Here is a 25,346-nt window from a genome sequence, read left to right on the forward strand (position 1 = left end):
CATCAGTAGGGTCAATGTCCTGATACCCAACAGAAACCACAACAGACAGTGTAGAGCGCTGTCCTGCAAGGTGAGTAAGACTCTTTCCCTGATTCCATCAGTTTTCAAAACCCACAGGTGGAGATTCATTACATTACTAGATGCACTCATGTTAAACCATCTCAATAGACATTGCCTACAGCAATTCCAGCGGGGCATGGTCCTCTCATGAAGACTCTATTTTCCCACAGCATTACCTGTGGTTGATAATCCTCTGCAGAGACATCCAGTCTGGCTTGATGCCGTATCGGTAGAACCTCTCCTCCATGTCAGAATATTCAGCGTCTTTGCTTTTCTCGCTCTTCGCCTCATCTTCTCCGGATCCGTAATCAAAGGAGGGGGCTCATCCATGTCATTCTTCCTCTGGAAGTTGCGGTACATGACAGTGTGGAAGATCTCCAGCTGGAAGGACACCGGAGATAGGAGAGTTAGGAAGACAGCAGAGACAGGTTGGTGAACATTGATGAGCAGAAGGAGGGTATCATTTGTCCTTCAAGTTACATTATGTTCTCTTCACCAAGACACCTCATCTTTTTTATATAGCCTGTTCCTCTGAATTTTTTACCTAGCCCGGCATGGAGAGAAGAACAAGACCACAGAAAATGATCTCGGTGGGCTGGCCTTGGACCTCCTGCAGCCGCTGAAGAAAACCATAGTACAAAAAATAATAAAAGAGGGGAGGAATGCCTAAAAAATGGATAACTGCTTGGAGACTTTCCTAATAAAGTCTACCCACATGGCAATTCCACAATAAAAAATACTGAAAAAGCCTGTAGAGGTGACAATCCACAAGCTTGGTCTGATGATGCTATATGACGCACCACAGGTACACACTGGATGATCCGGAAAATATGTTGTTCTGATTTGCCCAGAAACTACATTTTGGGCCGAGATCATTCTAGTGTGGGGTCCACACTGCAGTGTTAACTAGATAGGGCAAACAAAGTAGGCGAAAGATCTGTTCCAGAAGAGGACATCCATGTAAGTGCAACCACCTTCAGCATGGAGACCATTGTTCCCACAACATCCATTCAGAACCTCATCGGTAAGTATTGTTTGGTGGGAATAGGACAATGAAGGGACAAAGGGAAGGTTGGGCATGACTAAATCCCTGGAGAAAAGCCTGAACATCAGGAAGAAGTGCCAGGAATCTGTGGAGAAAATCCTCATGGGGGGGAAAGCAAAAAAACTAAGTGAACGAACAGAAAATACAGGTCCACCAGACCACGAGTTAGCTGAAGCAGGCTCCTGAGCTCTCAACATAATCCAAATAACAATCTTTAAAGAACCTTGGCCTTCAAGATGGATGTTTCATTGGAGACCTGGACAAAAGTCCCCCCCCCCCCCCCCCCCCCCCCCCCCCCAAGGACTCCAGGTTCAATGGCTTTTCTGCACCTTAGGCCCTGCTGATGGATCCAGCATCTTCACCAAGGTTGATGAAAAATGAACCAGACCTTGTAAGGAGCAAGCCACCCTTCTTGGCTGTGTAACCTAACTTAATGAAGAGTGGGCCGACCACCACTATAAAGCACTGCTTCCCAATGGAGTAACGGGAGGTAAATTAAGATCGGACTACTGGCCTTGAAGGCATCACTTTATGTAACACTGTAGCCCCTCTGCTCCCCACGCATAGCTTCCGTCCAGCAAAAACTTTCAACTCACTCGCTCGACTAGCCCACATCACGTGCAAGTTCCCAGTTGCCACAGATACAGATACACTCACAAAACCACAAGTGGAGATGCGGCTACGGCTTCAAGTCACCTGCATCAGATCAAAATTGCAAATGCTCATCTGCAGAGCTTGAGCGGTGAAAAGCTCTCACGAGCAGGGCCCTCTTCCCTCGTGTGTTTTTCTTAGAATATATATCTCTCTGCCACCTAAAAAATTGCTTCAGTGTCCTATGCCCTGATGCAACTCTCTTTACTTACTCTACTTGTCCTAAATTGTCTTGTACTGTAATTCATTATTTGTTTTTTTGCTCATTTATGTATTTGTTAGGCGCTGCAGAACCCTTTTGGTGCCATATAAACGATAATAATAATAATAATAATAATAATAATAATAATAAAAAAGGACTGCGAGTTCCACCTAGACTTTTGTGCAATGATGAATCAACCCAAAATTGGCTATTTTGACTCTTCAAACCATGCAGTGGAGCCAACCACTGAGGAGAATGAGGAGTCAGTAACACTGGGTATGCCACCGATACGTAATTTGGCACTGCTACACTCACCCAGATGTTGTTCACTACCTATATCTAAATGAAGGGTGTCCTTCCCCAACCCTGCCCAGGAGGACTCCCATCTTGAAATACCCCAAAGAGGTGATCTAATAGGTCACTGCCATAGCCACTGTGCCACGTAGCGAAATGAGCACCAAGAACAATAACACTATGCGTCACCATGAAAAAGACGCCCTGTCCCGTGGACTGTGGAGAGTGAGGGTCAAAAGAGATGTTTAATATATTTTATAATGCTAAAGGGGTCACTAAACCCCATGTTCCAGTGTCCCACAGGGATGGTGACATGGATATCAGAGATTTAAGAACCTGAAGTTAAAACACGTTCTACAGCAATTGTAAAACATCAGCTGAAGGCACATACCTGTAGCTCGGTGATCCAGCTGCAATGCCAGTAAGACATTCCTGCCCACTTCACAAAGAACTCCCTCTCAGACCTTCCCTGCAGAGTGCGGGGTGCATCCTGGTCCAGCGCCGCACCGGCCAGGAGAGATGGAGGGATCCCTTCTGGAGGAACTCCCCAGCGCCAGTGTAGTATCTTCTGGACACGACCTTTTAGCTGTGGACACTACAAGCAAACAACAACAAAGCCTTGGTAAAGGAGCAGATGAACACAATATTTCATTCTTTCAAATGCAATTTACAATCTGCATTTCTTACCGTGCACCTGGGACAGAGCCACTCCCCGTGAGGGATGTCGGGCAGAGGGGGGTTCAGGCAGTGGATGTGGTAGGAGGACACGCAGGCGTCGCAGCACAGAAGCTCCCCCCCGTCCTTACACACGCGGCAGAACTCCATGTGGTCATCTTCCTCTTCCCGTCTCTCCCGCCGGTGCTCCTCCAGCTCCTCCTCCTCTAGTTCCTTGGCTTCCCACTGGACTCCTTCCTTCTCCTGTCGCATAGAACCAAATGTATCACAAAAACCACCGGGCATGTCGATGGCACACAATCTCATTAATTCATTGGTGGATGCAACTGAGTAGGGTGGAGCCTGTGTCCACCAATGTAATCTCCCATAATTTGTTGCAACCAACAAGAAACATAAGTGTATTGGCTTACCAGGTACATTGGGAATATATATGTGATACCCTATAGGGTTGGGTCTCCCAGTGAAGCAAGACATGGTCAGGGCAATGGTCCAAGCTGTGTATCGGCAATTGCACTTACACAGTGTGGGCAGCTCCACTTGCCCTGGGGCGCATGCTCTAACTCTGGCTCCAGGCACACCAGGTGATAGGCGCGTGGACATGTGTCACATAGGATGATCTCGCCACCCTGCTGGCAGACCTCGCAGTAGTCTTGGTGGTCTGTTTCGTAGCCCTCACCAGCAGACACCCCTTCCTCCAGGGCAACTACAACAGAAGACGAAAGATGAACCGTAAAAAAAGAGTTGAATGATGGAAAATCGCAGAGAAACTGTAGCCAATGAGGCGCAATGAAAAGCAGATGACCGATCTGTACTTCTCTTCCGCGCTGTCCACCTGCTGCTTCCCCTTGCCGGCCTTACCTTTCTTCTTTTTCCCCGCAGGCCTCCCTCTTTTCCTCTTGACCCTTCCCGAACTGTCCGAGGGGGCGGAAGAGCTGTGGACGCTGGAGTTCTCCAAGTCGGAGGCTTCCGCAAGTTCCAACTCCTCGCTCTGCAAGGGATGAATAGCAACACCGCCTTATTAGCGCAACACTATATAATAAGCATCAGCAACACCACCTCATTACTGCAATGCTATACAATATTCAGCAGCAACACCGCCTCATTAGCGCAACACTATATAATAAGCATCAGCAACACCGCCTCATTACTGCAATGCTATACAATATTCAGCAACAACACCGCCTCATTAGCGGAACACTATACAATAAGCATCAGCAACACGCCTCATTAGCGCAACACTATACAATAATCATCACCGCCTCATTAGCGCAACACTATACAATAATCATCACCGCCTCATTAGCGCAACACTATACAATAATCATCAGCAACACCGCCTCATTAGCGCAACACTATACAATAATCACCACCGCCTCATTAGCACAACACTATACAATAATCATCAGCAACACCGCCTCATTACTGCAATACTATACAATATTCAGAAGCAACACCACCTCATTAGCGGAACACTATACAATAATCACCACCGCCTCATTAGCGCAACACTATACAATAATCATCAGCAACACCGCCTCATTACTGCAATCAGTGGCGGATTCAGGGGGGGGGCACCCAGGCACGTGCCCCCCCTGTCATTTATTTTGTAGCTGAGGACCTGTAACGTTTTAACGTCAATTCCGACCCCCACCCGGTTCCGACGGCTGCCAGTTCCCGCCCTGGCATCACATAAGCTTGTGGTTAATTTCATTCAATTCCAAATCGCTGGGCCTTCAATATGATACCAGGCTGGTCCAAATCGGTCAATCAGTTCCAGAGATATTGCGTGTAAACCGATTTTTTTATTTTTGAAATGTAATTTCATGGCTGTTCTTTGTTTCACTGGACCAAAATCATTCAACGCCCACTCAAAAGTTCTTCAATATAATACTTGTCTCATGTAAATGGGTCAGTTGGTTCCGAAGATATAGCCGGTTAAATGAGATAACTGGTTAAAGGGGGGAGGGGTGGTTTTCTCTCCCCCTCACACCAGAAAATGCAGAGACTAGGCTGGTGTAAAAGGTGCCAACCTGGGAATGCATTTCCTGGTGTGAAAGGGGTATTATTTCAATTAGCCGGGACCTGCAGTGCTCTGAATACAGCCAGGCTCTGCCACTGTCAGTGGCTATCACTTCTGCCTGGCACGGCTGTCCCCAATTTACCACGAGCATGTATTCCCCCTTGGCAATGAGCATGTAATCCCACATGGCAACGAGCATGGAACCTCTGGCAATGAGCATGTAGAGAAGCAGCACTTATGTAGCATAATTTTTAATAGGCATTATGGTGTTTGGCATAATACATAATGGACATCATGCCGTGTAACTTAACGTGTAATGGACATTATGGTGTAAATGTTTAATGCGCGCCTTTGGTGGACAATGTCCCTGTTTATGGATCGTATTGTGAATTTTGGCTTAATCTGTGTGGCATTATGTGAATTTTTCCCAATCCATGTGGCATTATGTAAATTCTGGCTCAATCCGTGTGGCATTATGTGAATTTTTCCCAATCCATGTGGCATTATGTGAATTTTGGCTCAATCCGTGTGTCATTATGTGAATTCTGGCTCAATCCGTGTGGCATTATGTGAATTTTTCCCAATCCGTGTGGCATTATGTGAATTTTTTCACAATCCGTGTGGCATTATGTGAATTTTGGCTCAATCCATGTGGCATTATGTGAATTTTGACACAATCCATTTGGCATTATTTGAATTTTGGCTCATTCCATTTGGCATCATGTGTAAGGGGCAAGTATAATGGGGTCTAGTATTTTGTTGCATAATGTGTAGAAGTTGTATATGGTGTTGACACTCACCCTGTTGAGTGGCCACATACCCTTTTCCGGAGCGCGCCTTTGGCGTTGTGGCCTTTGGCGCGCGCACAACTACATCCTTCACTTTTGTCGCCATGGTGGGCCTGCGTACTTTAAATGCCAGGGCCTATTTTTAATTCCATTCCCACCCTCTCCTGCCGCTCTCTTAGCATGTACACTGGCACCACTAACACCTCCCCTCCCCCAACCAAACCCTTTTTTATCATGGTGCCCCCCCTGTCATTTTATCCTGGATCCGCCCCTGACTGCAATGCTATACAATATTCAGCAGCAACACCACCTCATTAGCGGAACACTATACAATAAGCAACAGCAACACTGCCTCATTAGCGCAACACTATACAATAAGCAAAAGCAACACTGCCTCATTAGCGCAACACTATACAATAAGCAACACTGCCTCATTAGCACAACACTATACAATAAGCATCAGCAACACTGCCTCATTACTGCAATGCTATACAATATTCAGCAGCAACACCACCTCATTAGCGCAACACTATACAATAAGCATCAGCAACATCGCCTCATTAGCGCAACACTATACAATAAGCAACAGCAACACTGCCTCATTAGCGCAACACATAAGCAACAGCAACACCGCCTCATTAGCACAACATTATACAATAAGCAACAGCAACACTGCCTCATTAGCGCAACACTATACAATAAGCAACAGCGACACTGCCTCATTAGCGCAACACTATACAATAAGCAACACCGCCTCATTAGCGCAACACTATACAATAAGCAACACCGCCCTATTAGCGCAACACTATACAATAATCATCAGCAACACCGCCCCATTAGCGCAACACTATACAATAATCACCACCGCCTCATTAGCGCAACACTATACAATAATCATCACCGCCTCATTAGCGCAACACTATACAACAATAATCATCACCGCCTCATTAGCGCAACACTATACAATAATCACCACAGCCTCATTAGCGCAACACTATACAATAATCATTAGCAACACTATACAATAACCATCAGCAACACCACCTCATTACTGCAATGCTATACAATATTCAGCAGCAACACCGCCTCATTAGCGGAACACTATACAATAAGCATCAGCAACACCGCCTCATTAGCGCAACACTATACAATAAGCAACAGCAACACTGCCTCATTAGCGCAACACTATACAATAAGCAACAGCAACACTGCCTCATTAGCGCAACACTATACAATAAGCAACACTGCCTCATTAGCGCAACACTATACAATAATCATCACCGCCTCATTAGCGCAACACTATACAATAATCATCAGCAACACCGCCTCATTAGCGTAACACTATACAATAATCACCACCGCCTCATTAGCACAACACTATACAATAATCATCAGCAACACCGCCTCATTACTGCAATACTATACAATATTCAGAAGCAACACCACCTCATTAGCGGAACACTATACAATAATCACCACCGCCTCATTAGCGCAACACTATACAATAATCATCAGCAACACCGCCTCATTACTGCAATGCTATACAATATTCAGCAGCAACACCACCTCATTAGCGGAACACTATACAATAATCATCACCGCCTCATTAGCGCAACACTATACAATAATCATCAGCAACACCGCCTCATTAGCGCAACACTATACAATAATCACCACAGCCTCATTAGCGCAACACTATACAATAATCATTAGCAACACTATACAATAACCATCAGCAACACCACCTCATTACTGCAATGCTATACAATATTCAGCAGCAACACCGCCTCATTAGCGGAACACTATACAATAAGCATCAGCAACACCGCCTCATTAGCGCAACACTATACAATAAGCAACACTGCCTCATTAGCGCAACACTATACAATAAGCAACAGCAACACTGCCTCATTAGCGCAACACTATACAATAAGCAACACTGCCTCATTAGCGCAACACTATACAATAATCATCACCGCCTCATTAGCGCAACACTATACAATAATCATCAGCAACACCGCCTCATTAGCGCAACACTATACAATAATCACCACCGCCTCATTAGCACAACACGCAACACTATACAATAATCACCACCGCCTCATTAGCACAACACTATACAATAATCATCAGCAACACCGCCTCATTACTGCAATACTATACAATATTCAGAAGCAACACCACCTCATTAGCGGAACACTATACAATAATCACCACCGCCTCATTAGCGCAACACTATACAATAATCATCAGCAACACCGCCTCATTACTGCAATGCTATACAATATTCAGCAGCAACACCACCTCATTAGCGGAACACTATACAATAAGCAACAGCAACACTGCCTCATTAGCGCAACACTATACAATAAGCAAAAGCAACACTGCCTCATTAGCGCAACACTATACAATAAGCAACACTGCCTCATTAGCACAACACTATACAATAAGCATCAGCAACACTGCCTCATTACTGCAATGCTATACAATATTCAGCAGCAACACCACCTCATTAGCGCAACACTATACAATAAGCATCAGCAACACGCCTCATTAGCGCAACACTATACAATAAGCAACAGCAACACTGCCTCATTAGCGCAACACATAAGCAACAGCAACACCGCCTCATTAGCACAACACTATACAATAAGCATCAGCAACATCGCCTCATTAGCGCAACACGATACAATAAGCAACAGCAACACTGCCTCATTAGCGCAACACATAAGCAACAGCAACACCGCCTCATTAGCACAACATTATACAATAAGCAACAGCAACACTGCCTCATTAGCGCAACACTATACAATAAGCAACAGCGACACTGCCTCATTAGCGCAACACTATACAATAAGCAACACCGCCTCATTAGCGCAACACTATACAATAAGCAACACCGCCCTATTAGCGCAACACTATACAATAATCATCAGCAACACCGCCCCATTAGCGCAACACTATACAATAATCACCACCGCCTCATTAGCGCAACACTATACAATAATCATCACCGCCTCATTAGCGCAACACTATACAATAATCATCAGCAACACCGCCTCATTAGCGCAACACTATACAATAATCACCACAGTCTCATTAGCGCAACACTATACAATAATCATTAGCAACACTATACAATAACCATCAGCAACACCACCTCATTACTGCAATGCTATACAATATTCAGCAGCAACACCGCCTCATTAGCGGAACACTATACAATAAGCATCAGCAACACCGCCTCATTAGCGCAACACTATACAATAAGCAACAGCAACACTGCCTCATTAGCGCAACACTATACAATAAGCAACAGCAACACTGCCTCATTAGCGCAACACTATACAATAAGCAACACTGCCTCATTAGCGCAACACTATACAATAAGCAACAGCAACACCGCCTCATTAGCACAACACTATACAATAAGCAACAGCAACACTGCCTCATTAGCGCAACACTATACAATAAGCAACAGCAACACCGCCTCATTAGCGCAACACTATACAACAATAATCATCAGCAACACCACCCCATTAGCGCAATAATCACCACCGCCTCATTAGCGCAACACTATACAATAATCATCACCGCCTCATTAGCGCAACACTATACAATAAGCAACACTGCCTCATTAGCGCAACACTGTACAATAAGCAACACTGCCTCATTAGCACAACACTATACAAAAAGCATCAGCAACACCGCCTCATTAGCGCAACATTATACAATAAGCAACACCGCCTCATTAGAGCAACACTATACAATCAGCAACACCGCCTCATTAGCGCAACACTATACAATAAGCAACACCGCCTCATTAGAGCAACACTATACAATAAGCAACAGCAACACTGCCTCATTAGCACACTATACAATAAGCAACACCGCCTCATTAGCAAAACACTACGAGGGCCACCACGATTATACAATAGACAAAAATATATAAAAGAGCTGCGCTAATATAATAATGTAATTGGTGGGATTGGTTAAAGAATTTTTGTACATTTATTGTATACAATGATAAAAATACTGTAAACACTGTTACAATCAATTGAAAAAAATATAAATTAAAAATATATATATGTATGACCACTCTCTGCTTGGATCCCAATGGTAATGACTGGCTGGTTTTTAAGTCCTCATCCAAGTCCACCTAATTATAGCAATCAGTTTGGATATTGCATCTCACCATATGTTTGTAAAGGGTGTCCGGCTACGGTCCCACAGAAGTCCTCACTGGTGTGCGGAGTGCATAGATGGTACCAGGCCACTGGAGGTACTCACTTGGACCTTCCCTTGGATTTGAAGAATGGTGTCCCCTTTGCAGAGGAGTGCTGGTTTTGGATTGCACCCTATTCAGGGTCTTTGCGGATGTCTGGATGGGTTATTTTATGCCAGGATGCATGACTGCATCCACGTTTAGAGGTGAGTACCTCTACTAGTCCTTAGTCAGTAGGAGTAACTTAACTACAACTAAACAGATCTTCCTAAGCCATCACCTGAGTAACCTAAGCAACTATGGAGACAGTCAGAAATGTTGGCTGGCCTACTGATGGCAAGACTGCCATTTTGAAATCAGCTCGATCAAAGCTTTGACCAAAAGTCATGTGGATCTATGAAAGCAGAATCAATTTGGAGGAAAAACCATATTTCCTAGGGCCATCAAACAATGATGACACCTATTTGAATGATACCTAACACAACCCAACACCTTGGAGAGAGAGGATATAAGAACATTGTCATGGTGATGAACCAAGAAAAGTCTCCATGAAGATCATTCACTGGGAAGATGTCAAGGAGGACCATTGAGTTGATCCAACCATGACACTGGAGAGTGGACCATCACCAGAAAGCGAGTGCAAACTGGCAAATACTTGGACGAGGTCTGTGCGTAGAAGGTTTGAATCCTCTGGACAAAATGTCCTCCAAAACCATATTGTCCATCATAAAAGGACCACATGATTCTATCAAACGTTTTCTCTGGAGAGAAGGCATATCTGGAGAGCCAGGGACAACTAAGAGCCAATGGTGTGACTAAGACTAACTAATCAACTGTCCGACACAGGGATCTAAAACCAAGAAGGTCAATGCAGAAACGGTGTTCATAAGTTCTGCAAGCATTGTGCCGTATAACGATCAACAGTGAAACAGGCCTGTAGTAAGAGCAATTAGTTGGGCCCTTACCCTAATTTCCAATCTCTATTCTGGCCTCCAGAGCTTGTTTCATGAAACAGTTGCCCTTCAAGACACTGCTGAACAGGACAGTAACATAACGCATTAGTAGAGACATTGAAGATTTGTGGTAGGTGGGCGAAAAGCCATCTGGCATGGGGGCTTTGTTGCTCTTCAGGATTTAATGTTAATTAGGAACGTGGACTCTGCAGCCAACACCTTCAAGACCTTATTCAGATCCATCCGCAGGGCCGCGTTCGTTCACACGGGCCAATGTTTGATTGGGTACAGCTTTCGCAAGGCGGGATCTGGTTGACTCGCAAGGATGCGAATTCACATCAGAGCGAAATCAACCAGAATAACCCCCTCGTGTATCCAAAGTCACTTAGGCACTATTGGTGATGCTGCATTCCAGACTCAGGGCCCAATGTGACTACGGACGCGTGACTAATATCTGACCACATGCCGGCGGAATAACTAAAGCTCTGTAATATTCAACTGGAGAAAGTGACCGGTTTATTTCATGCATTAGTTTTGGATTTCTGCTTTTGTATAAATGGTGGTAGTGGTTTTGACCTGTCCAAGTGGTTCCCCAGCACGCTCGACGGCAGCTAAGACAACTCTACACCCTTAGGGGCTAATTCAGACATGATCGCAGTCGCCAGGGTTCAGATAAGACGCCGCCCCGTTAAGAGTGAAATCCCACCTTGCAAATCAATGTGATCGCCGTGCGTGTGTACAGCTACAAATATATTTGCCCATTGTAACTTGGCTGCGTTTCCCGGCACTTACCGAGCTGCCGGCCTTGCGTTTCAGTCCTCCCAGCTTGATCTTCATCAGGGTCACTTTCTTTTTGGTTGGCTTTTTTTTGGGCTCAGGCTTTCGGGCGGCCTTGCTCGGCTTCTTGTGGCCGGGACCTGAGACAGAGAAGAGTATGAGGCGGCGGGGAGGTGACGGCAGCGCTATGCAGCGATGGGCAGGGGGACATTAAGAAGAGACACTGTAGAGATTATATAAGGGAAACGTCATGCTGCTCCTCTGGGCTCACCTTTGCCCTCCTTGGTCTTGGCTCTGCGGATTGGCACTGCCTGGGGCACACTGGCAGGAGAGGGGAGAGTAACTTGTTCTGCCACCGCTGCTGCAGCTGCTGCCGCCACCGCTGCCACTGCCGCGGGTGATGACTTGAAAGGGTTGTTGGTACTGAATTCCCGCCACTTAGCACCCAGGATGGTCATCATCTTAGACATGGGGATTTTGGGATTCTTCTTGGCAATGAGAGGCCTAAAGGTACACAGTGACAATGAGCCTCCTACATACAACAATATCATATCATTGTATACCTATATGCAGGGTTATAAACTTGTCCTTCCACTGCAGGGTGACACAGACAGAAGGGGGCTATGGGCCTGCCCCTCCCCCTGCAGGGTGACAGACAGAAGGGAGCTATGGGCCTGCCCCTCCCCCTGCAGGGTGACAGACAGAAGGGAGCTATGGGCCTGCCCCTCCCCCTGCAGGGTGACACAGACAGAAGGGAGCTGTGAGCCTGCCCCTCCCCCTGCAGGGTGACACCGACAGAAGGGAGCTATGGGCCTGCCCCTCCCCCTGCAGGGTGACACAGACAGAAATGAGCTAGGAGCCTGCCCCTCCCCCTGCAGGGTGACACCGACAGAAGGGAGCTATGAGCCAGTCCCTCCCACTGCAGGGTGACACAGACAGAAGGGAGCTATGAGCCCGCCCCTCCCCCTGCAGGGTGACGCAGACAGAAGGGAGCTGTGAGCCTGCCCCTCCCCCTGCAGGGTGACACAGACAGAAGGGAGCTATGAGCCCGCCCCTCCCCCTGAAGGGTGACACAGACAGAAGGGAGCTATGTGCCTGCCCCTCCCCCTGCAGGGTGACACTGACAGAAGGGAGCTAGGAGCCTGCCCCTCCCCCTGCAGGGTGACAGACAGAGGGAGCTATGAGCCTGCCCCTCCCCCTGCAGGGTGACGCAGACAGAAGGGAGCTAGGAGCCCGCCCCTCCCCCTGCAGGGTGACACAGACAGAAGGCAGCTATGAGCCTGCCCCTCCCCCTGCAGGGTGACGCAGACAGAAGGGAGCTGTGAGCCTGCCCCTCCCCCTGAAGGGTGACACAGACAGAAGGGAGCTATGGGCCTGCCCCTCCCCCTGCAGGGTGACACAGACAGAAGGGAGCTATGAGCCTGCCCCTCCCCCTGCAGGGTGACACAGGGGTGTAAGTACTAAGCCTTGGAGTGTGATAAAGTGGACGGAGATAAAGGGGGAGATGTACAACCCTTGGGGTGAGATAAAGTACCAGCCAATCATGTTACAGGATGTGTTTGAATAAAATTACAATTAGGAGCTGATCTATCTCCAAGGCTTATTACATAGACAACTATTTCTCTCCCCACATTATCTCTCTAGGAGGCATAGTACATCTACCCCAGAGCAAGAAGGTAGGTACGAGTCTGCCCCCCCCCGGAGTAAGCTCTGTCCCCGTAACGCACGTAACTCTGATCGGAATTACCTCATGAACTGGCTGAAGGCCTTGTAGTTTGTTAGCGTGTGGTAATCATCATCTGTGAAAACGTGATCCACATCCTCCAATCCCCAGCTGGCCAGCAGCACCGCGGACGACTTCTGCTCCACCTGCCAGAATAAAATAAAATGGACGCTTACTTGGATATGTAACACTGTCAGATCTATAGCCATATACTGCCCCTGCTCTTCTTCCTGTGCGCTCGTTTTCCCTCTCCCCAGCTCAGCATTGACGGCAGAACCTGGGGGACACACCTTGCGCACTTCAACCACCTCTTCGTCTTTCTTCCGCTTCTTGCTTTTCTTCTCTTTCTTTTCTTTGTGTTTTTTCTTTCTCTTCTTCCCTTCCACCTCGGCGTCGCTGTCCTGGGAGACATGATCTCCGTTCCCCTCTTCCCAACGCAGGTCCTCGTCACTGTCCTGAAAGAACGTACAAAGGTGAAGATCAGTATTTGTCTCCTAGTTACGATAAGTCCATTTCTAGAAGACCATTTGGGGGGCTGGGGTCTAGAAGCACCCGTACATGGTCAAATTGGCAGGGCAGTGTGACATCCTCTCCCTCTATATATCCCCGCAGCTCTAGTATGGGGAGAACCTGGGAGGTGAACAGAGTGGGCAGTCCAACAAGCGGCAGCTAAAGACAATCCACACCAAGGCCAGGACTGGTCATCGTGAGGCCCCGCCAGACCTTAAAACAGACTTTGGGGCAGCTTTGCACTTGGTATCCAAACCACGTCTTAATGAGTCAGCCTGGTTGTCTTTTTGGTATTTACCCTCCCATTTCTACCTATCCTCTCCCAGAAACCGACACGGGCCCTTACCAAGTCACCACCACCTTGTCTGCCAACTTATCTCCCTCTTAAGCCCCATACACCCCACATCAGTGGTCCTCAACCGAGGTCTTCAAGTCACACCGACAGTCCAAGTTTTATGTCTCTCCAGGCTTAGGCAAAGGTGACTTACTTTGTATCTCAATCAGCTTGATTAAATGATATGTAAATAAGCAAGGATAGCCATAAAAGCTGGACTGTTGGTATGCTTTGAGGACCGCAGTTGAGGACCACAGCACTTACTAGAAGATATTGTAAAAGATAAAAGGGGCTTCTTAGTAATATAGTTTACAATATCCTCTAGTGTGTACACTCAATATCATTAACAATGCGCACATCGCTCCTGCGCATCGCTAAGGATCGATGCCGTCTTCTGAACGTGCAGGTTAATTTGGCTATATAGCCATCGACACGCACGAGGAGTGGGTCACGGTGATGTCACTGAATGATATTGTTTACAAATATTTCTGCAAATGTGCACAGTGAGAGGACACATTGCCTCCCCAGCACCGTACGGATCGCAGTGGTCACAGTGAGAGGACACATTGCCTCACCAGCACCGTAGGGATCGCAGTGGTCACAGTGAGAGGACACATTGCCTCCCCAGCACCGTAGGGATCGCAGTGGTCACAGTAAGAGGACACATTGCCTCACCAGCACCGTAGGGATCGCAGTGATCACAGTGGCTAATTCCATCTGCTGGCCAGCTGGCAAGGGCCGTGCTCCTGCGGGTAGGATTACTGCATTCCAACAAGATGCAAGTTGCTTAATACGTTTAGAAGCGTGCAGCAAGGGCGTGTGCGGGAGGGGGTCATGGTATCTGGATGATAGGTCGGCAGTGTCTCAAGTCAATCAGTTAATAGGTCGACACCATGGGCCTACAGTAATTCAGACCTGTTTGCAAGTGGTCAGACGCTGCCCGGCTACTCCCGTCCCGGCAATGCGGCTCTGTGCAGCGTGACAAGGCGACAGGTCACGCTACGCAGCCCACAGAGCCGCACAGCGTGCTTCCGGCTTCCCGACACCACCCGCCCAGCACCTGATTTCACTGTGCGCCCACCTGCCGGCTCCTGGCTTCACCGGCTCCTGGCTTTGCCAGCCCGACTACAAAACGACCGCCCAGCTTCACCGCCCACCCTCCCGGCCGCACAGCACCTTACCGCAAATGTAAGTTAATATGTGGGCCAAGGAGGGTTTTTCTTATTAGGGAAGCCAAACCCGGGATCCCGATTTCTGGGATTGAAAAAATGCCCCAGGATTGGCATCCCTACTCCCGCCCCAAATCAGACATCATCCCGCCTACGTGTGCAGGGGCACGCCCATAAAACCGCTGGGTTTTCCACTGCTCCAGCACCATTGCTCCAACTATGAAGCAAACTCGCTGAAGCTGTTTGTTCCTGGCGCCCTCCCCCCTGCCGCCGCCCCTGAATCACCATGCTATGCTGCAAGGAGGATGTGTACGCTAACACATCCGCTCATATGGTTACTCACTATCGAACGATTTTTCCTATCTTCACAAATAAAAGTAAGCAAACTGGGGGGCGGTCAGCCACCCGCCCCGATCAGGCAGGGGCCCGTCCAGCGTTTCTATGGGCGTGCCCACTGTTTTTGTGGGCACGCCCATGAAACACTAGGCGGACCCCAGCCTGTCACTCGATTTGCGAACACGCGACGTGTGAAAAACTCGCCAAATGCGTCCCCCCTGGGGTTTGCACATGCGCATGAGCGACTACGCGCAAACTCCCACCATCGGAGATGGGACTTCATTCAGGTTTGTTAGCAAAGCAAAAAAAAAACTGGGCAAAACCATGCTGCACTGCAGGCGGTGCTGATGTAAACTGTGCAGAGATGATGCCCACAGCGACCCAGCAGATTCAATCCCGGGTCACGACTGTCAGGCCGGCCAGACAGTCGTGGCCCACTCCCGTTCTCGGCCCGCTCCACTGCATCTCGGCAGGCGTGATTCAATGTCTCGCCTGTCGATGGCCAAAAAGGGGGCGTAGCCACGAGAAACGGCCATGGATCAATCAAGATCCGGCCGTTAGTTTGACAATCCACGTTTTTATCGATAAAACGAGCCAGACTGCTTTTAAAGTCAGGCTTGTTTTGCCGAGATGCCTGTTTAATGCAGTCGGGAAAGACAGCATTGAATAGGCACCCGCTGCTATTTCCCCCATCCGAAATAGCAGCAGGGGATTGAATAGCCCCCTATGTCTGTCATTTCTCTCTTGCATCCTAGAAAATGATAGACAGGATCTGATCGGTTGTTATGGGCAACGTCACCTCTTTTTACTTTCAGATGCTTTGGTAAAATTTACCCCGTGGATTTGGGTGGTTTATATTATTTCTATGCAAGGCAACTAATGGCTGTTTTATTATAACAGTGGTGTTCTTTTTTGCTTTGCTGACAAACCTGAAAAAGGCCCTGAGCCAACCCGCCGATTTCCTGATCGTATATAATTAAGGTCATTCAATTGAAAGCAAAGTCTAGAGCGAGGAACCCTCTTCCTTACCGGCTTTTTCCGTTTGCGTTCCCGGGTGACTTTCACTTCTCTCGGTAGCTTGTCTTTATTCTTCTTCTTAGGTCCTCGCTTTTTCTTTGTGACAATTTCGGGAGAAGGGGCTGGAGAAAGGTCATCTTCATCTTCTGTAAAATAGGAAACAAATGTGTTTTTAGCCATACCCCACCACCACCTCCATCTCCTAATCCCCATCCACGATGGTGCTTCAGTGTTGTTAAGACAGACAGTACATATACCAAAGTACAGTATACAAAACAGGCATAAAGTAAGCCAAAAAAACAACATATAAAATAAATATATACCCCCCCCCCCCAAAAAAAAATACACATTACAGTCCTAGACAGTGTGTGTGTGTGTGTGTGTGTGTGTGTGTGTGTGTGTGTGTGTGTGTGTGTGTGTGTGTGTGTGTGTAGGGGGGGGGCAGTGGGGGGTGATTCAATTGCTATTGCGCTCCCCGGAACCCTTGCTTACCAGCCAGCTAATGTTTCTTTCAACGGATTTCAGAAAGGTGCACTTTTTGCGTCACGGACAGGACTTTGGTCGAGTTTAGCCCTTTTTTACGTGGCTAAACCCGGCACTTCAGGGCTGCTTATTGCAGCTCCCCCCACTCACACTTTATCTATTTCCACAAGTTTTTATTCTATTTTTTGCATTAGATTGCCTCTATGACAAATCCCACATCCCTGATGCCACTGGAGAGATGTGTATGGCATTCGATCAGGCAGAGTGGAATCACATCCACGGCGATACACACAAGGGAGAGATAAGACACTGGGATGCCCAGGAACCTATTAAACATTTTTCACGCCTAGCGCTCGGCTGTCCTCAATAGCCCAGTACCAGTGACAGCAACGTGGGGAGGAAGTACATCTGCCATCTTGGCAGGGGGTTCATTAGCATCCTGCCAAAACTTTACGGAGTAGCACAATGCGCTGTATCTAGTAATCATGAGCTCTCCACGTGGTTAAATATATTACACTAAAAGAATTTGCTTTAACCATTAACTAAAATCAGCCGGCATTATTTAAATGTAGCATTTAGAGCAGGAATTCATTGGTCAGGAATGACGTAAGCCTTCGTCACATGATTATTTTTTTATGTTTTCTTGCTTCTTGTGTATTGTACTGACGAGGAAAAATAATGGAAGAAAATCACAGGCAAAAAATAAAATATTTAATTTTGAAAAAAATGTAATGTAATGGTATACCTATATACCTTATGTATATGGGTATATAGCAAATTTGCAACAAAGGATTAAAATACAAACCCCGATGCTACTATTTGTAAAAAAATTATGTATGTAAAAATAATAATATAAATATAATCTATAGGAGAGCAGCTCATCCTCAACAGTAAAATGGAGTGGTGCCTTCCATATCCCCTGGGGGATTCCATCATACGACCAGACGGTGGCACTCAAATTACAACTGCACAGTTGGTTCTTTTTCAGGACACAAAATACAGTACACAACAAACATACATTTATACATACCACCATGTGTTACACACCAGAAGCGAGGATCCACCCACAGCGCCATCAGGGAGCATCATGCTGTCAGCGCACAACAAACGGTTCATCGCGCGATGTCTGCGCCCCCTCCAGTGTCGGGACGGTGTGCAGACATCGGCACGATGACGCGTTTGTTGTGCGCTGATGTCATTGACGTCATGACACTACCTGACGGCACTGTGGGTGGATCCTCGCTTCTGGTGTGTAACACATGGTGGTATGTATAAATGTATATGTTTGTTATGTACTGTATTTTGTGTCCTGAAGAAAAACCAAATTAAAAGGTCTCCGCATCGGATCCCCACCGCACAATGGTCTCCGCATCGGACCCCCATCGCAACATTCGAAAACAACCCCATGCCTCATGTTTACTTAGACTGGCCGGCGGAACTGGTCAGCCGTAGTCCTGGAACTGCACGTCCGTACACACACTTCGATTTGCTTTAGATTCGATGTTAGATTAAATTTTCTATTAGATCTGGCTTTAGATCTGTACTTTTACATTCGATGCGATATCAATATCACAGTGTACACATTCAATTTACTGGATTGTATTCGATATTTGTTTGGCTGCACAGTCTATTTTTCTATTCGATATAGAAATAACAGGAATGCGCATCGAATCGAATGCCAGTCGAAAGTGTCCTAAAAAAACATTCGATTTGATTTTGGGGAAAATCAAAGCGTGTGTACACAGCTTTAGAGGGACCACGCAGTGCACCTGACTGTGAACCATTGGGTTTACATACAAACATAAATCAGGCCTAAAGTTATACTTTAATACTGGCATTCACATTTTTACCAAAGATTAAAGCAATTGGAAAGTTTATTCCATTCTGAGACCCCCCCCCTCATTGCTTCTCTCCCCATGCACAAGCTACCTGCGACACCTGGCTGCATTAATTACTATCTCATTATCAACTACAGTTTTAAATCTCCTGCCCCAGCCCCTTCTTCCTACGCTCAACGCCATGTTGGGCCGGAGGTACAGCAGCCTGGCATTCATTACCATGTGGCGGCAGAGTCCCCATGGGAAACGGTCAGACAGGAGAAGAGGGCCATTAACAAACTAGGAGATGGGTGACAGAGGCAGATAACGCAGAAAGCATCTACAAAGCCCACGGCCCGGTTCTGAAAGGTAATTTGCATCCTGGGTCAAACGAACGATCATCATCAACAAGTGTCGGGCACCAAACGGAAGAGGATGCCGGACGGGTGTTACAACGCTGCAGCCCAGGTAACATATGGCAGCTATATAGCGGGTGCACAGATAAAGAACTTTCACTAGCTTTCCACATTCACACCAGTACACATATCGGTGACGGAACCCGCCCAGAAATCCTGAAAACAAAAACGCCTCCAAATGTGTTGGCCTAGGAGGCCGTACACCTGAGGGTGGGGCGGAGAGACACATAACAATGCCCTCAAGCACTCACACTCCATAAATAATCCACACGTCAGATAGGTAACGAGATCATTTTTTACTTTTTTCCAGTCACTCAAGCACATTGGGCAGAATAGGGCCTAGTTGGTTACAGCACTGGCCGTGCCCTGCAGACCATCACCGCGCGCCATCGATCTGCTCTGTTCACAGGCCACAATTTTCAAAATTTACACACAGTCCGAGCCGCCCCGGTGGCCGCAATTCCAACCAATGAGTGGTGGTAGTTGCAGGGAAAAAAAAAACCTGCAGGTAGTTTTACCTTTTACTGGACCACAGAGAAAATTAAATACTACACATCCATGTAATCCCCCAGCAATATAATATAGTATAATAGATAGATAGATAGATAGATAGATAGATAGATAGATAGATAGATAGATAGATAGATAGATAGATAGATAGATAGATTTAAAGCCCCCCAGCTCAGTGACAGGACACTGCCACTGACTGGCGCTGCTGCCTGGTGGTTAACCCTCTTTAAAAGGTGAAGGGACAAACCATGCCACTGAGAGGAGAAGGGGGGGGTTGAGGTGGACACGGCGGGGGGTTGCAGCCGTCACCACGCCACACAATAGAGGGGACACCCGGCTGATATGATATCCCACCGCCGGCCGGCCACCCCCTCCCCCCCCTCAATCAGTGAGACAGTCCAACGGTTAATAGTACGCTGGCGGAGAGAGCGGGGAGACTTGAAGCCGCCCCCGCATTCTCAGCCCCCCCTCAGGCTTACCTGCGGCAGCGGCGACGGATGGCGCGTCGTCGGTTTCAACGCTCCCCGGCTCCCTGGAGGACGTTGGCGGGAAAAGGAGGCTGGGGCTATGGCGCCTGTGTGTCGCCTGAGGATTGTCCTCATCATCCTCCTCCTCCCCCTCCTCGTCGCCGTCCCCTCCGTCCCCCTCCGCTGTTGCTGCTCCTTCATCATCATCCTCATCCTCCTTTTCGCCGTCCCCTTCTTCGGACACGGCCATCTCCTCTTCTTCCTCCTCCTCGTCCCTCACCGGGGAGGAGGACATGGGCCGCCCTGGTCCTGCCGGGGGCTCGCCCGTAGCCTCGGGCTGCCGAGTCCCCCTCCCCGGCCAAAGTTTACCTCACGAAAGTCGCCCACAAAGGGCCGACGAGTGGCGAAGGTGGTCGGGGAGGAGGGGGACCTGATCCGATCCGCCGCCGAAATCTCCGAAGCGTACCTCAAAAAAATCGAAAAACTTCGCCTCAGGAAAGAAAAAAACATCGATACCCCCCGGGGTGGGGGCTTTTGGGGGGTCCAAAATCGTCTTTCTCTTTGTCTCCCCCCACCACTTCTTGTCTCTTTCTCTTCTGGCTTTAAGATCCTTAAAAGAATAATAACAAAAGTAGGGATAAAAAATAAAGAGATAAAATAGGGAGCAAATGGGAGAAGGACAGAGAGAAAAAAATGCAATTTTTTTTTTTATTCAGATCAAATGTGGAAAGTTGACAGGGAACCAAGATGGCCGCCCCTTCAATTATTATATGTAAAGTTAAAAAAAAAAATAATAAAATGAGGGCTGTGTGAGATATTTATAAACCTTCCTCATCCCTCCCCCCACCTGAATCACACAGCAGCTACTCCCCCTTTTATTAAGACCATTTCTATTATACACACACATAGGCAGCAGCAGCCCTTCTCTGCTGCAAACGACAACACAAAATGGCTGGGGAGGGGGGCACAATGCAAAAAAAAAAGTAATATATATTTTTTTTTATGCATGTTTTCCGCCTCTCTCCTCGCATCATATTGTATGATGTGTGGGTGTTGCTGTATCCGTTTGTGGCCACTAGACAGAAGTAAATGTGCTGTCTGGAGAGATCGTGGAGATTTTTTATTTTCAGAGGTTAAAAAAAAAAAAATGCCTTGATTTTCTTGCTCAATGACTAGGAATGGGTAGCGATAAGTTCATGGTCTTTAAAATAAAAAATAAAAATTATTGTAAAAAAATGTTCCTCACAATGATACTCACCGTCGATGGAGAAATTACACGTTCATCGATGGTTGCAAACTATTCAATATATGACCATTAATGCAACCAAAGTACTTTAACTGATTGGCCTGTGGGCCAGTTTACTCAGCTACTACTTTCAGCTCGAAATCCGCCCTGTATGTACGGGGCAGTGTTACGCGCTGATACGCACTCATGCATCATCGCTGGCCCAGATGCTCATCAGCTGATATTACCAGCAGATGAGGGAGTGGATGGCTTTCCGTAGCGTCCTGTTATGGAAAGTCGCCCACCCCGTGGGAAAATCGATAAAACGTGCGAAAAACACTGAGGGTTTTTCAGCCCAGCGATTTTCCCCATCAGGAAGCGACCAGTGTGTATGGACCTTAGCACCACAATGCTGGTGGGCTTCTTCATACCAGTGTGTCTTCCTGCACTGCACATGTGTCACGCATCGTTCCGAAAGATCAATACAGGACTGCTGACTGGTTGTACCTATGGAATGGAGAACATGAGGAGTGGTGCTAAGCTCAATGTCTTTGTCATTGATGGCAAAAAAACATTAGATATCTGCCATTGATTGCAAAAAAAAAACATTAGTGGTTAATTATTAATGACCATCCCTAACACAAATCTCGTGAGCAAAAAAAGTGTTTGCTAGCAATAGTTTGTGGAGTCTCATTGCGCATAATCCAGTGGTATCCATTCAACCTCGTTGACCGTAACCAGGTTGACATGATTGAACTGTCAACAGGTACCAGGTCAACATCCTGACAATATTGACATTCAAATTGTTGACAGTTTCAGGATCCTGATGGTTAGGTTGCGGGGAAGGGAGGTTAGGGTTAGGCATAGGAGGAGGGCCAGGAATGACTGGAAGTGACAGCAGAGCACCACCAAGACCCAGAAGAAGACTATGGAACCACTTACATGCTCTTCAGGAGCATGTAAGAAATTAGTAAATCACCAGGGACGGGTTGTCAACAGTTCATCACATCAATATATCCTCTCCGGTCGATTTGATGACGGTTGCCAAGTTATACCACACTCGGTCCAGTAGGAACCTTGCAAGAAATTGCTTCATTGAGTCACCCAAAATGGGCAGAAATTTGAACGGTTATGGAAAGAAAGTACTGTATGCACCACATTGAAATACAGACTCACAAGAGCTATGGTGAACAATATATTTGTAGTGTCCTTGGATTTAAGAATCAAACTGCATACTTGAGTACACCATGGACACTGCATACTTCTTTCTTGCCCAGTTTTTTTCTAAAAGTTCCATACAATGCATTAAAAATCAATTGCAAAGAAGAAATTTGGATGAAATAGTCATTTACATGCTGTGTTCCTTTACTAATGTATCAGTAATGGAACAACCCCCCCCCCCCCCCCTCCCTCTTTCTTGGTGTCCCTCCTCGCTGCCCATGAGAATAACTTGTTGACATCGAAAACAATTGATGCTTTATGCTCCAGTTTTCCACTATTTATCTTTTGCGTGATTAGCAATAGTAAGAAAAAGTTATTGTATAGGAATATTTGTAGAAATTTTTGCGATTATCAGTACTGTGTGCAGGACCTGTTCGGTGAAGGTAGGAGGGAACAGGCCAAGGATCTCCATCGTAGGATGAAGATTAGCTGGCCTCTGCATAAGCAGGTGGCTTGCGGAGCCGCCATTGTTCCTGCAAGCCCCCCAATGACGACTCCAGTGATCTGATGCTGCATTCCAGGTTACACGTCGGATCCCTACTGCAGCAGAAGGAGTCTGCTTGTAATAGGCGCCTCCTGCCGCATTACCATACATAAATATCACTTTTCCTAGGAGGCAGCAGTGTTACCACCTCTAACCCATCTGACTTAGTCCCGTACTGATACCATAGGACCTCCAATTCCTTTTTACGCAAGAGAGGAAGCCCAAAATTATTCTGCGAACACTTGCTATCCCCGGGGATGGTGAGCTCATTTAAGACGAAAGATAGGGCACATTATGCAAATTGAATAGCTCCCATTGCATCTAATTTAGGGATGGCCACTGACCATCAATGGTTTTGTCATAGACGGTGGAGATCCAATGATTCTCTACCATCGATGACAAAATTCTCCCACTTTTTTTTTCCGCTTCTTGGTGCTGGGACACGGAGCCTAGCCCCAACACAACCCGCAAAGCCCTGACCCCACCTCTGTTCTGGTGAGTAGTAGAGTGGGGATCATCATCTAGGTCAACCAATGGTCAACATCGAGGTTAACCCATTCATTGGCTTTCTGTAATATAAATTGACCCCAGTCCTAGTCAGTTCATGTACTGGAGAAGATAATTGCCTCCTGTGTTAGGATGAGGTTTATAGATGACAAGCCAGTCTATAGGGACTGTCACAATATAAAATAGATGAATTCACACAGGACATCGAGAGCAGGACATATTATCACCTAAGACCCGGTTAAGACATGTAGGTGAAGAGATCATGTTGAGTGGGAGAGGTTCACTTGTCTCTGTCAACCGAGGTTAAGGACGAGGAGAGAAAGCCATCTAACATTCAAGGGAATTTTTTTTTCACAGACTAACAGGAGAATGCCAGCATTTAGCTAGTTACAATCTCCAGCATAAATTTAATTTCCTCCTTTCACATTTTTTTTTTTGTCATTTTTCTTTCATTTATGTGCAAAAACATTCTTAGTGAACCTGATTTATAATATTATCTTGTCTTTGTTCCTGCGATAAAATGTAGACATGAAGAGAAATAAAAGATGGCTTCCTGCACCATCTTTCTCATTTGTTGATTTTTTTTTTCCTAGCTAAGAGAAGAAAGACAATAAATATATATTTCTTTTGTGAGGTGAGGGAGGGGGCTGGGGTGTTCAGCAGTCATGCTCAGTCTGACATCAGACTTGCATTAAGATTTAACTCTCAATGCAAAAGCTAGATGGCTGTCTCAGAATGAATAAAACCATGTAAAAGAGGGGGGATAAAAAAACATATTTTTTTGATTTATATCCAAGATGACATTCTTAAAATTCTTCTATTGACCTACAGTTCTACTACCGAATCGGGAATGATCATTAAAAAAAAAAAAAAAATTGTCAAATCACAGTAATATCTCAGTCACTGCAGTTCTAATCACAAAGTGTTCTAAGTCTGATTACACAGACATATTCCGTTGGGTGGGGTTAGATTAGGGAGTGTAAGTGCTTTTTATTCCCCTTCATCTCCATGTTGCATATTCCCACTTATGCGACATACGCAGGAGTAAAAAAAAACTAATTTTGATCTTTGGCACAAATCCTAAACTTCAAAGACGCAGAAACGATAATTATTTCTGATTGAATCCATATACATTATAAAACATGAATAAAACAGGGGTTTTTTTTATTATTATATTCGCAAACAGAAGTATTATCTATGCAATCTGTAAAAATTGTGGCAAATGTATTATATGGGTCTGATTTGTTTTTTTTAGTCTTTGGAAATATACAGTATGTAGGAATGGGTCAGAATCTTTGCAGTGAAATATATATAAATTACTGAAAGGCTGGATTATTGCAATTGAAATCAGTACCATGCTACGGGGTACCGAGGAAGAAGGAGGGAGGGGGTGTGCAGGTGCTGATCAACCAGGTTTGTTGGATTAGTAGAGTGGAG

At 46.4% G+C, this 25,346-nt stretch overlaps 1 protein-coding gene across 1 annotated transcript in view; it reads right to left on the reverse strand.

Annotated features, from left to right (window-relative positions):
• CHD3 (chromodomain helicase DNA binding protein 3) overlaps positions 1–21,262 on the reverse strand; it is a 53,610-nt gene extending 32,348 nt beyond the window's left edge. Inside the window, 12 exon segments of the mRNA XM_083185658.1 lie at positions 237–372; positions 375–441; positions 2,644–2,847; positions 2,940–3,170; positions 3,446–3,630; positions 3,786–3,915; positions 11,706–11,830; positions 11,962–12,194; positions 13,438–13,559; positions 13,704–13,868; positions 16,792–16,925; positions 20,485–21,262. Coding sequence (XP_083041784.1) covers positions 237–372; positions 375–441; positions 2,644–2,847; positions 2,940–3,170; positions 3,446–3,630; positions 3,786–3,915; positions 11,706–11,830; positions 11,962–12,194; positions 13,438–13,559; positions 13,704–13,868; positions 16,792–16,925; positions 20,485–20,767 — 2,015 coding nt within the window. The 5' untranslated portion in view covers positions 20,768–21,262.
• Positions 21,263–25,346: the final 4,084 nt, after the last annotated feature.

The sequence above is a fragment of the Crinia signifera genome, chromosome 4 (assembly GCF_055691185.1).
Source record: "Crinia signifera chromosome 4, ASM5569118v1, whole genome shotgun sequence".
NCBI lineage: Eukaryota > Metazoa > Chordata > Amphibia > Anura > Myobatrachidae > Crinia > Crinia signifera.